The 13,481-nt window shown below is 38.4% G+C and overlaps 1 protein-coding gene across 2 annotated transcripts in view; it reads right to left on the reverse strand.

The window, feature by feature from the left end:
• LTA4H (leukotriene A4 hydrolase) overlaps positions 1-13,481 on the reverse strand; it is a 30,847-nt gene continuing 17,366 nt past the window's right edge. The window contains exons 9-19 of one of the 2 annotated variants that reach the window (XM_061416967.1): positions 12,875-12,898; positions 12,297-12,367; positions 11,742-11,853; positions 11,038-11,182; positions 9,832-9,935; positions 9,340-9,410; positions 6,277-6,331; positions 4,468-4,563; positions 1,715-1,797; positions 959-1,063; positions 1-292 (exon numbers count right to left, since the gene is read on the reverse strand). In XM_061416967.1, coding sequence (XP_061272951.1) covers positions 175-292; positions 959-1,063; positions 1,715-1,797; positions 4,468-4,563; positions 6,277-6,331; positions 9,340-9,410; positions 9,832-9,935; positions 11,038-11,182; positions 11,742-11,853; positions 12,297-12,367; positions 12,875-12,898 — 984 coding nt within the window. In that variant the 3' untranslated portion in view covers positions 1-174. The remainder of the gene's footprint in view (positions 293-958; positions 1,064-1,714; positions 1,798-4,467; positions 4,564-6,276; positions 6,332-9,339; positions 9,411-9,831; positions 9,936-11,037; positions 11,183-11,741; positions 11,854-12,296; positions 12,368-12,874; positions 12,899-13,481) is intronic. The other variant, XM_061416968.1, reaches the window with a different exon arrangement.

A 13,481-nucleotide genomic window follows, 5' to 3' on the forward strand; every position in this document is an offset into this window, starting at 1 on the left:
TGCAGCAGGGGGAGGTAGCTCAGCTTTATTTATGAAAAAAAAAATCACTGACAAAACAATAAAAAGCCAAAACTAAAAAGACAGTTTTAGTTACAATGTGAGCTGAAGCGTTGTATTTTTTTATGAATTTGATTTTAAAAAGAGAAATATCTGACATCAGCAATGGGCAGGTCCTTAATCCACTTTTAAATCTTTCCCCACAAGCATGGCAGTCACAGGGTGCATGGATGCCTTGTGCTCCTTGTAGGTACGGATGGCTTGATCATGGGATTTGTCAAAGGCAGCAAGGTCCCTGCGTTGAGAAAAAAAAAAAAGATAATGACTTGTCGACTTGTTTTGGCAAATTTTATTATGGCTTGCAAAGCAAACAGATTAATAATAAGTATGCCAGGTTATATTTTTTCAGAATTCCTGTCAAATTCATAGTCAAAATAATTTCACTGAGGTATTTTTAAATTGTATCTTGTGGCCACAATAACAACTTTTTTCAATTTTACCAAGCATTCCTTTATTAAATGTCAAGCAACCTACTCTTCTACCTAATTGCAACATTTGAATTAAACAGGTTTGGCTTTACCTGCTTGATCCTTCTTGCATTTAACTTCAGACACTTTTTTCTTGTGCTTCCCTACTCACCAATGATCTTCTACTTGATTTTAAAGATCTTCCTGTGTATATAAGATTGCCTTCAATTTATTTCCTTTTCAGCAGCATCTAATCCTATTTGGCTGGCCCGTAACAGATAATCTTCTTAAAAAGCTAACGAAATCATCTCAAATTTAAAACATTTAGAAGTGTTAACTCCTATTCCAAAACTATATAATCTTTAACAAATTTTAAAATATTATTTTTAGATTGCACTTTACAAAGTATTATAGCAACAACAAAAATATCTGTTTAAGATTTTTCTTTCCCATTCTTAATGTAAAGTCAAAGCACAGGGAGACTTGGTTCTTACTTGAATAAGGGCCGTGTAAACTTCATCCTTCCTTGTTCAGTTGCCATTTTTAGAGCCAAAGGAATTGCTTCCTCCCATTTCGATTGAATGCAGAGTCGTAACCATCTAAAAGGAGGATTTTAGGTGGTATGGGGTGGGAAATGAAGTGGGAACAGGATATGACAGGCACATCTGAAAACTTCTGTAATGACAAATAATCCCATTATAGCTGCACTGCACACCACTTTATATTATGTCCTTATTCTGAGAATCTCAAATCCTTATATATATCGTTCAATAATTGGAGAAGAGAAGGAAGAAAAGTGTGTTCTTGAAAAATATCATGTTTTAGAATTTGGATTATGTAGTTGCTCATGGGCCTAACATATGCAATTTCTGAAGGAATTAAACTTTGATTCAGGCTTATACTACCAAATTTAAACTAAGAAAGATGGACAGAATCAAAGATTTCTGACTGTTCCCATTTCAGAGCCCATTTGGTTAGTTGTGGAAGAGTGCTGATTTACCACGGGATCCTTAATTCTAATTTTTTTAAAGGCAAGAGAAGCTTACAGAGAATTCTAACAAAAACTAATATGATCATATTACAGACACTGCAACTATTCCTTAAAGACCACTATAACTCTGTATATAGATGCAGTGAATTTAACAAGGATTTCTCGAGACTCAAGTATGTCTCACATGCTGCTTCCCCTTTCTCTATCTGTTAAACTAGTTTTCCACTTTCTTCCACAGAGACAAGTTAAAATGATGTACCTGAATCGTATTTCAGAATTGTTAATGGCATTGAAGTTGTACACCTCTTGCATTCGCTTTATGTGCCCCAATGGAAGAGGTGCCTAGAGCAAAATAAAGAAGTATAATGTATCATTTCAACAGGATTCCTTGGAAGAAAGGAGTGGGAGAGAAATTCTTAGCCAGATTAAAATCCTCAAGTGTATAATATAGCAATTAGTTAGATAAAAATAAACAAATGCACACTAAGATAAATTTTGTGCAAACTTATTCTGAATATGGATGTCCTGCTAGGAGGCAAAGTGTTAGTCACTCAGTCGTGTCCAGCTCTTTGCGACCGCACGGACTGTAGCCCACCAGCCTCCATAGATTTCTCCAGGCAAGAATACTGGAGTGGGTAGCCATTTCCTTCTCCAGGGGATCTTCCTCACCCAGGTCTCCTGCACTGTAGGCAGATCCTTTACCGTCTGAGCCACCAGGGAAGCACTATGAGCCAAGGGTTAATTTAATTTGCAAGATACATGGAGAGTTAAATGAGAAGTACTCTCTTGAGACTTTTGGATGTGTATAAATACTAACTTTCAGACCCTTTCCAGAATCTTCCAAGTTCTTCCTTATACTTTACATATCTTAAATTTATTCTATTCTCCAGATTCAATCACAGTTAATTTTTTTCCCTCACTGAGTTCCCCCAGTGTTATCTTTGTATGTTTCCTCTGAAATCCCTTTTAAATTATCTATATCCCTACAAAATAGCAGTTTTTAAATTTTTATCTTACAGACCCTTTTCAGAATCTGATGACTAATATGTACCCTTTCCTTAAGGGGAAAGTACATATATAAACACGAACTTATGTGTATGGTTTCAGGGGTTCATCAACTCTTGTGACCAAGTTGTGTGTGTGAGAGAGTGCTCAGTCATGTCTGACTCTTTGCAACCTCACAGACTATAGCCCACTGGGCTCCTCTGTCTGTGGAATTTTCCAGGCAAGAATACTGGAACGGGTTGCCCTTTCCTACTCCAGGGAATCTTCCCAACCCAGGGATCGAACCCACATCTCTTCCATTTCCTGCACTGGCAGGTGGATTCTTTACCACTGTGCCATCTAGGAAGCCTCTGTGCCCAGGTTAACCCGCCCTAAAGGGAGAACAAGTTTGGGTGAAGGAGAGAAAGAAGAGTTCAGTTTGGTCAAGCGGAGAGTCTGTGGTGCCTGCATGATGCAGGCTGAGGAACCACGAGGCAGTCGGTAACTCTCTGCTCCAGCCATGACTTTTTCTTACAGAACCTCACTCCCACTCATTAACCATCTCTGCTCTCACTGACTGCGAGACCCTTCCCAAATCGTTTCAGTTCAACTCAGCTCCAAGTCAAGCCAGGCTGGCCAGCTGGTTATGGTCTCGTCCTCAGTGCCCTTCCTCTCCAGTGTTTGATGTGCCTGCTCCCCAGTCACCCCATCATTTCTCTTTTCGCAGTTCCAGGAGACAGGGCAGGAGGGGCTACAGAAGTGTGTGATGATGGCTTCATGCACTAAAAAATACTCTAAAGCCCCTGTTGCTGTAAAATGCTATTCCTCATCTTGTATCAATTCCACAGGAAATTCTGTTCAAAAGCCTCCATCCCTCTCAAGGTCCTTAGACCTAAGTTCTTAGGTCTAAGGACCTGTCTTACAATAAGAAAGACCTCACTGTGTCCCACTCAACATACAGCATCTCCTCTCAGCTGTGCATATTCATTTAATCCCCTGGCTTTGAAACCTTCAAATCTGCTTGGACTTCTTCCTGTTAACCCCTAATCCAGTGAGTCCCCAAACCCCTCGCTCCATCCTGTGATCTCCTTCTCCTGTTCTTTCCCTTCCCACCAGCTCCCTCCCTCCTGTCCTGGGCTCCTTCGAGTCTCCCAACTAACTTCACTGCCAGCATTCCTCATTCCATCCAGCCTCCCCAGCATCAGAGGAATAGTCGTCATAATCACCATTGCATCAGATGAAAGTGAAAGTTAAGTCGCTCAGTCGTGTCTGACTCTTTGCGACCCCATGGACTGTAGCCTATCAGGCTCCTCCGTCCATGGGATTTTCCAGGCAAGAGTGCTGGAGTGGACTGCCATTTCCTTCTCCATGGGATCTTCCCAACCCAGGAATCAAACCCGTGTCTCCTGCATTGCGGGCAGACGCTTTACCGTCTGAGCCACCAGATGACTCATCGTTAAAAATGTGAAATCCTTTGCTCCTATCTAGAATCACATCTAACATTTCTAGCTTGACATTCAAGACTTGTCACATCGGGTCCCAGCAGTCTTTCTTGTGTTCTCTCCATTAACCTCTTTCTCAAACCCACAGTTTCCTCCTCTTGCAACACCGGCCACGCTCTGTCATGTTCTGCTCTGTCCGACTTGAATTTGTACCTCCCTGCTGATTCTGTTCTGCTCAGATCAATCCCCAGTTCCCCCAAATCCTTCCTGATTACCCCGGTTGGAAGGGAATCCTTCTTCCCTTTTTTCACAAATGACACCTAAAATTCCTTTTACTGCTAAATTTTGCATGTGTGACCGTTCCTAGTAGCTTATAAACTTTTTGAGGACATGGGATATTTCTTTCTTACATACTTTTATATTCAACACTGTATTAAACATAGCAGGCATTCAATCAACAAATGTTTTTAAGTAAACAAATGAATTTTAACAAATCATTTTTTTCTGTTAGTTTCTACATTAATACTTTTCCAATGCTATGCCTTTATGCCCATTTTAATTTCTAATATTTTGAGCTAGTACTTACATTCTGGAGCATCTGTGCTAAAAATTCATTCACTTGATGGGAAGAGAAGTCTTTTAGGTCTGCTGAGCTGAATGAATTTAAATCATCATCTTTGGCCTGAAATAAATGTTGCCTGATTATTTACATTCATGTACAACTCAACAAAATGTATTGGTTTATCTGACATAAAAGTTAAGAAAGAGAAATACAAGGATACATAAGATTATAAAAAAATTAAATTAAGCATTAGCTATAAATCATTCTGAGATGGCATCAGTGTAAGTTAAAGAGCTGATATGATTCCTAGATCTATATTACTTAAGAAAAATTAGACTGTTAAGAGTGGAGGAAACTTTTGACATCCTCTGCCATTTGCATTATGTAGATTTCCAAAGTAAAGAAACACTGCAAAATACACGGCAGGTAATTTACAGGCCAATTCAAAAATGTGGGTAAAAAATCATATTGCATATTCTTTAAAATACCACACTAAGGAACACATAAGTCCACAAACAGATCTCTCCCTTCATCTCCACATATTCTATTTTCCCCTGCTTAAATCTTGGAAATTGTCTAAGGAAAAAAAAGTGCTTCTGTACTTTTCAATTTAGGATTTACTGTGATTTATCTTTGAGGAAATGATTAAGGAATATTAATAAAGCTTATCAAAATGGGTATTTTTAGAATCTTTTAAAATAGTTTCAAATTATTTTAAACTAGGGTTTCTTTTAAAAGAAATATATGCATGGGGAACACATGTATACCTGTGGTGGATTCATTTTGATATTTGGCAAAACTAATACAATTTTGTAAAGTTTAAAAAATATATATATATATATATGCAAAGGTTTGAAAAAAAAATCAAATAGGACCAAATGAAAAATTCCTCTGCTTTTGCTCCCTGTCTCTAAGTCCCACTCCTCAGAAACCTATATTAATAGTTCCTTGTATATCCCTCCAGAAAATTTAATGTATGCATATACATCTTTGAATAGAAACATTATTTTACAGCCTCCTCCCCTTCAAAATGCCCTTAATATCAGAACTTCTTCCCTTTTTAGAAACTGACCTCAATATTAGAAGTTACAGATCTCATTCTTTGCTTAAAAACATGCAAATTTAAACTATCGAGGATATACTTATTAGTGGTAAGATCATAAAGAGCAGGGAAAAGATAAAACCACAATTCATGGTCACGGTTACATGGCAGGGCCAGGTGGGTGGAGAGAAGAACGAGACGGGGAGGGCCAAGTACCGACAGAGGAGGTACATATGTGTACAGCCAGCCCACTGCTCTAACAGGAAACTGTTGAATTTTGTATTTTCTTATGTTCATATTTTATTTAAAACCAGAGTATCTTTGTCATGGTTTCCCGTTCTGTTTTCCTGATTTGCCTTACTCCTGATTTGGTTTCTTTTCCTTTTGCTGGCTTTCCCTTGGTTCTCCTAATACCTGGAGATTTCTACTCCTCTCTTACACTCCAGTCCCAGACTTTGGGGGAAACTGTGCCTCCCTATCTCTTCTTCTAAGGGCCCCTATATTCATCGTTCCCAAAAATCATTTCCTCTCCCCTAAGAGGCCTATATTTCCCTTTCCCTTTTAAGATCAAGAAAAATTAGAACCAATACCATCAACATCCATTTGTTTTCCCCTCAAATTTAACTTTACACACTGGGGGCTGGTATATGTTATTTTGGACAAACCAGACTGAATGAATAGCCTTTCCGAGCACATGAGTTCATAAGTAAAGCACCACTCTCCCACTTCATTGAGTAGAGACATATTTGTACAATTCAAAAAGGAGGCAAAAACCATACATTACTACTCACAGTGATCCATCTTTGACTCAAGGAAATGCAAGCATTTGTCAGGGTCATATCATAACTGCAACAATGAAAAAATATTAGAGCTTATATTTTATACAAAGCCACATGCTTTTGCATCAATGCCATTCTGAAATTATAGAACATTCTTAAATCTCAGAGTTCTTTTGAAAATAACCCCAGAGTGATGGCAATAGGAAATCTTCTACCTGATTTAAATATGACTGATATCCTCTAAGAACACAGAAATCCAAGTAGATACCAAGTTCATGAAACACTGGATTATTTTGTTTTTTATTATTGTCTGTGCTGGGCCTTTGTTGCTACGTGAGGGCTTGCTCTCACTGTAGCGAGCATGGGCTACTCTTCACTGCTGTGTGCGGTCTTCTCACTGCGGTATGCAGGCTTCTCAGTGTAGCGGCTTCTCTCGTTGTGGAGCACAAGCTCTAGAACTTGGGTTCAGTAGTTGTGGCGACTGGCTTACTTGCCCTGAGGCGTGTGGGGTCAAACCGTTGTCCCTTGCCCTGCCAGGCGGATTCTTAACCACTGGACCACCAGGGAAGCCCCACACTGGATTATGCATTGGAGAGAATGCCAAAACCTCGTAGCAGAGACTGTCACACGCTTCAGCAATATGTGCTGAAGGGGCTGGGCTGAGCATATGCAGTGTTTTCTGATGGCAGGAGCAGTTGCGGGTACACAGGACAACCTGGCAACCACCACAAGGTCCTTGCCTTCGTGGATTTTACCTCCCATGGTTCCACCCATCTAATCATCCACCAGATCTGCCAGTAACTGCTGTGTGATAGGCACTGTCCTAGATGATGGGGAAATAATGGTGAAACCCTTGGGAGACTCCAAAATCTTGTGATTTTGTTCCTCTCTCTTCAGAAGAAAGCAGAATTAACGAACCCTGATCATTAAGCAAAGCAACTTATGTTAAGGTTTATGAGTTCTCAGCTTGGAAAACAAATCATGCATTTTGCAACAATGAAAAAGACCATGTAATGTGTGTGAACTTCTTGTAAAACATCTCTCTTTGTCTGTAAGTCATGCTTGCTTGATGTGAAATGTTTCTGTTAGAACACAGAGGGGTACCTGTCCTGCAGGGCCTAAATGAGGTAAGTTTGATTATAAGTGACCACAGAACTTGCTTTCAGACTTTGTGCCATGGGGCAAGATAATAAAAGGGTCAAAGCAGTGACCTTTTTGTTTGCATTTTGTTTTGTGGCCCCATGGCTTGTGGGATTTTAATTTCCTGACGAGGGATTGAACCTGGGCCCTTAGCAGTGAGGGCATGGAGTCTTAACCACTGTGCCACCAGAGAGTTCCCAGCAGTGATCTTTTCTGAATTAAGCTGCCAGTTTATTTTCATGAAGTAGTCAGGCTGTGGGCAGTGGGCAGGACCTTTTGACTGCCCTCGAGTCCAAAGTGGGACCAGAGGTCCTTGACTGCTCAGAATGTAAATTACCTTCAATTAGAACATGACTTCGGAGAAGGCAATGGCACCCCACTCCAGTACTCTTGCCTGGAAAATCCCATGGATGGAGGAGCCTGGCAGGCTGCAGTCCATGGGGGTCACAGAGTTGGACACGACTGAGCGACTTCACTTTGACTTTTCACTTTCATGCATTGGAGAAGGAAATGGCAACCCACTCCAGTGTTCTTGCCTGGAGAATCCCAGGGACGGGGGAGCCGGGTGGGCTGCCGTCTATGGGGTCGCACAGAGTCGGACACAACTGAAGTGACTTAGCAGCAGCAGCAGAACATGACTTAGTACTGATTTCATAAGAAACAGCAGGACAGTAAAAAAAAAAAAAAAAATCTTCAGCTGGTCTGTTTCTTGGTGCCTGAAACTTCCTTCTCAATGTCAAAAAAAAAATTAAATAAGGATTAGCCCAGGCAGGCAAAGCAATCCTTTCTTAAGGCAAGGTCCTAAGAAAAGTAACGAGTGACCCAGGTATAAGGCCTGTTCTCCTGGTGCTTCAGTGGAGTGAAGGAGAAAGACTTAATAATTACACAAATAGGGGAGGACGGGGACGCAGGGACGCGGTTTGAGCTCAGGCTCCCCTCGACCCGCGTCCCGCCGTAAAAAAAAAAAAAAATAATTACACAAATAAATTTAAGATTACAGTCGTGGCAACAACTGTGAAGAAGTGATCTACAGCACCGAGAAACCCAAATTGGGAGACTTGACCTAGTTAGAGAGGTCAAGGAGTGCTCCCATGAGAAAGTGGTTCTTGAGTTGAGACTGGAATTAACTGGGTAAAGAGTACTCAGGTAGAGGGAACAGCAAGCTCCTGGCCGCAACACGGAACAGTCAGCATCTCTGAACAGGACTCTTGGAAGACCAGGGTTCAGGCCCCTGCTTTAAGGAGTGTGCTTTGTGTAAAAGGCAGTATAATGGGTTGATGGCAATCAAAGTTTAAATCTCAACTCTCATTATCTCCTGTGCAACCTTTGACAAGACCCTTTACTCTAGCTAAGCCTAATATACCTCCTCTGGAAGTGGGGATGGTAATTTATGAAACTGTTGTAATAATGAACATAAGGCTCTTGTGTTATTTTTCTTACTACAAAGGTTTTCAAGAAAAGGGTAATATCTTATTCTTTTCTGTATCTCTCACCGTCTTTGTGCAGAAAGGAGGCACAGTTGCTGTGTCAGGTCCGACTCTTTGCGACTCCATAGACTGTAGCCTGACAGGCTCCTCTGTCCATGGGATTTCCCAGGCAAGAATACTGGAGTGGGTTGCCATTTCCTTCTCCAGGGGAATCTTCCCGACCCAGGGATCAAACCCGCATCTCCTGCATTGGCAGGCAGGTTCTTTACCACTGAGACACCAGAGAAGGCCTCTCAGTAAATACCTGCAAGGACTTTAACTAATTTATATTTATAATATTACGGAAATTACTTTTTTGACCCCAGGGTTAAGGTTCTAACACCTAAGAACTCAACTCTTATTACAAACTAGTAATAGCTTAAGGAAGGCATAAAACTCTCTCAGATACTTTGAGGAGCTCTAGGATTTCAGAGAATGAGAAAGAAAGCTTTAGAATGTAAGCATTTACTTGGGTTTTACAGGGGGCAGTCCAGGAGAGTACAGCCAGGTGTTCCAATCCACTTGATTGAGAATATCAACCTGAGAAGAGAAGGCACACGCAGTTTACTACAGAACAGTCTTTTCTATTGGAAAAAAAAATCTAAAACAGATTTTTAGGTCCTCAAATGTATAATTCTGTCTACACTGATGCGCAAGATAATTTTTAAGTCTCTCTGAAATAAATGTATATTAATCGGCAGTATTCTTTTAAATAAATAGGAAAATCAAGTACACACACAAATCTCTGAACATATTATTGCAAGTTGCTCTGATATAGGAAAATTCTACACATTAGTTCATCCTGTTGAGACCACATTTTAAATAGGAAAACATTCAATGAAAGACTGAGTCTTAAATTCTTGGCCAGTACCACTATCAGGCAACTCAAATCGGCCTAACAAATAGCTATTAAATAAAGACAGATTAGGCATGCAAAATAAGAAAACTCTTAAAATCCAACCTTATCTTTAAAGTGGGAATACAAGAAATCCTTCCAGTTATCAGTAGTTATGCTCTTGTAGGAAAATTTCTCAACATAAGCCTTTAAGAATCCTAGGAAAACCTCTAAGGTTTTTTAAAAAGAAGAAAAAAAAGTCAATTAATAGATAAATAATTAATATATTTTTTTGGCACATTGTACCAAACAGCAGAGAACATTCAGAGAAAAGGAAAAGCAGAGAGGGCTACAAGGATAGAATAATGTCAAAATGTTCAAAAGTAGAGGTAGAATTTAAGTTGTACCTTGAAGAACATATGTAATTTGGTGGAAGGGAGAAGAGAAATCCTAATTAGAGATAAGAGGATGACATAAGACACAGAAAAGGAATACACAACATAAATTCTAAAAGCAATGATCCGAGTATGACTAGAGAGGAGGAAAATCAAATTGGACAGGCAGGATGGATCCAGATGAGGAAGGGCTTTCAAAGTCTATCAAGTCAAAGTCCAAAAGAGAGTACAGTTATTTATTTATCTAACCATAAGTTTTTATTTTTTTAATTGAGGTATCATTGATTTACAATGTATTAGTTTTAGGTATACAGCAAAGTGATTCAATTACACATATCTGTGTGTGTATACATATATTTTTTTTCATATTCTTTTTCAAAAGAGAGTACTTTTAAATGCTCATCAATGGAGAAGGTTACATAAACTCCATACAATTGGTATTAAAAAGCATAAGCTAGATTTGTAAATTCTGTTATGGAAAGATATATGTGAACCATTGTTGAATTAAAAAACAAATGTAAAAAAATATAGAACAAATACATAATATGATCCATTTTCTGTATTTAAAATAAGTATATGTACTTATATGTCTGTTCATTTACACTGAGAAAAAGATCTGGAGCCATATACACTAAACTGAGGGACTCACTTGTTACCCCTATAACCTTCTATACCACATTAAGTGTTTTCAATGAGCACAAGCTATTTTCCTAATTTTTAAAATATTGAAGAGGTTTTTTTTTCCTTTGAAGTGAAGCAGTACAATTCAGAATGTAGGGGCTATTCAAGGTTTCAAATAGAGAGGTAATGTCAGAAAATGATATAGATTTCTTTAGCAGCTACATAAAGAATGAACTGGAAGGATAAGACAGAGAAAAAACAATAGTTAAAAACTTTATTACTCTTGAAAAAAAATCAGAAAACGCCAACTACTTGCCTGGTCCTCCAAGAAGCTGTTCAAGGTAAAAGAGTAAAGCAAAGCCCTTCTCATAGGGAACTGAAGAATATGCCACGTCAGGGTCTGTGTTCGTCAGGTCAACCACGAGTTTGGTGAAAGGATGGGTCTCCCCAAAAGTCTTTATCTGTGGGACACAGAGAAAAGTTCAAATATGAAGTCTGGTTACCACCTTGCAGACAAGCCAGTAAGGAAGTGTTACTTTACTTAGTGTCATAACTTTAGGGGAATCTAAATTTTAGGAGAATTTAGAGAGTGGTAATTATAGGATATGTTAGCACACATTTCTGGAAATCAATTAATGGAATGGCTACTAGTGTAAGATTCTGTAATATTTCTTGCCTAGACTAGAACAATGTTTCAGTGCCTGGTTAGCAAATTCAGCTTTCAGGAGACAGCATTTAAACATGACATAAATATGCCAAATAAAATTCAAACTCATTGAATATATTCATTGCAAAGCCCAGTAAGCTCCGACTAGTCATGAACACCACCATACACAGGATAAGGATTAACATGTAACAAGAGAACATAATACCAGCATCCGCTTGCTTTCCCACACTAGTAAAAATGACTTTCTTATTGCCATTTAGTACAGTGTAAAGTAAAGCTGCCTTACAAACTGAATCTTTGAGTTTGACTTACACAACCTGGGATGGATGCTTTTAGAAGTATGACTTATTTACCGAATTCTGGAGTTCTCCCCATCCGCCCAGAGCGTGAAAATGTCTAAACTTTTCACCAAACAGTCGTCCACAAATGTGGCGTTCCAAGTATACGGTATGTCCTTCATTTAACCTGAAAAAAATTGAAGAATAAAAACACTGGCACAGCTGAGGAAAAAAGGCATGTGATCAACAAGATCTTTTCTTTTTGGTGTTTCTACAGAGCAAAGCAATTGTAAAGTGTGAATACTCCACTCTAAGCAGACTGCTCTGCGTGGCTTCCTTGCATTCAGTTCAGAGCAATGGGAAGCCCAGCCCAGAAGGTGGCAGTGTGGGAAGTTAAGCTGTGGCTCTGGTCCTATGCGTCCCTGTGTTAAAATGTGACCACACCACGAACTAAATAGCATCAGCTGAAAACTTCTTTTCTATCTGACACTGTGCCGAATATTACAGAATTAAAGAAAAAAACCCTGTAAAGAGATGATAACAAAGATATACACACAATCCAGAGACGTGGAAGGCAGGGAAAGAAATAAAATCAAGAACCAATAAAGAAGGAATAATAATAAATCTTACCAAAAGTGATCCCAAGTTTTGTTGGTCACTAGATTTCCTGTCCAACTATGAGATATTTCATGTGCTATAACCTAAAGGAAATAGAGGAAGTGATTATCTAAGTCTAAAATAATTTATTATGTAAGCATTCTACTTTTTTCAATTCCATGTTGTTCAATTCATTTCATTTTTTCCCCACATTTTCAGTTTTTTTAACATTAGCTGAGATATTCAAGGAATTATTCAGTTCAGCAAAAAAACAAAAAACACAATTTAGCCAAACATAAAGTATTGTAGAGTTTAAAAAATGGAAATTCAACATTATTTTAAAAATACTAAATAGATACATCACTCCATTAAATAATATTTCATAAATATATCAAGAGATCAAACCATAAAATGTTCTTAAATCTAAGGCAATTAAGAGCGTAGTATATGGCTGATACATGTTGAGGTTTGACAGAAAACGACAAAATTCTGTAAATAAATTATCCTTCAATTAAAAAATAAATTAATTAAAAAAATAAAGTTGGATGGGTTCAGAAAAAAAAACAACAATGTAGTAATGTCTTGCAACAAGATAATACATTTTAACTTACATTGGAGAGTGACTTGTCACCAGCCTAAAAAAATAAAGAAAATTACCTTAGTATTTCAGAAGTCAAATTCAGACTATATCTAAACGACAGCCTATGTCAAGACATACGTCTGCCATTTATGGTTCACTGTACTTCTGCTATTGTACTCCAAATAGTTCAAAAGCAACATGTATTGAGGAAATTTTTTAAAAATGCAGGACTAAAAAATAGCATTATTCTTTCTCTCCTTAATCTAGGGAATTTTCCCAATACCAAGAGGCCAGTATACTTGTCTCTAATTTCCCAGAAACATTTCTCCTCTTCCATTTTTTTTAATGTACCCTAATTTTCTTTCATTCTCTCCTTAAAACCCACAGTATATTTAAGAAAATTTTGTAGTGTCCTGTGTCTACTATGGTGTATTTTATTTATTTAGTTGCCAATCCATTACTCACTTGGTTTTAGGAAGGATTTAAAGTAGCTTACAAAGGCATATAAAATATAGCTATATACTATGGGCTAATTCTTCCCTAGTCATGGTAAATGGAGTTTTGTTTTGCCTTTAACCAGAACCTACATGCCAACTGTAAATGTTTCTTTCTCTGGATACACAATCCATCAATAGACT

Source organism: Bos javanicus, chromosome 5, assembly GCF_032452875.1.
Source record: "Bos javanicus breed banteng chromosome 5, ARS-OSU_banteng_1.0, whole genome shotgun sequence".
NCBI classification, from domain to species: domain Eukaryota; kingdom Metazoa; phylum Chordata; class Mammalia; order Artiodactyla; family Bovidae; genus Bos; species Bos javanicus.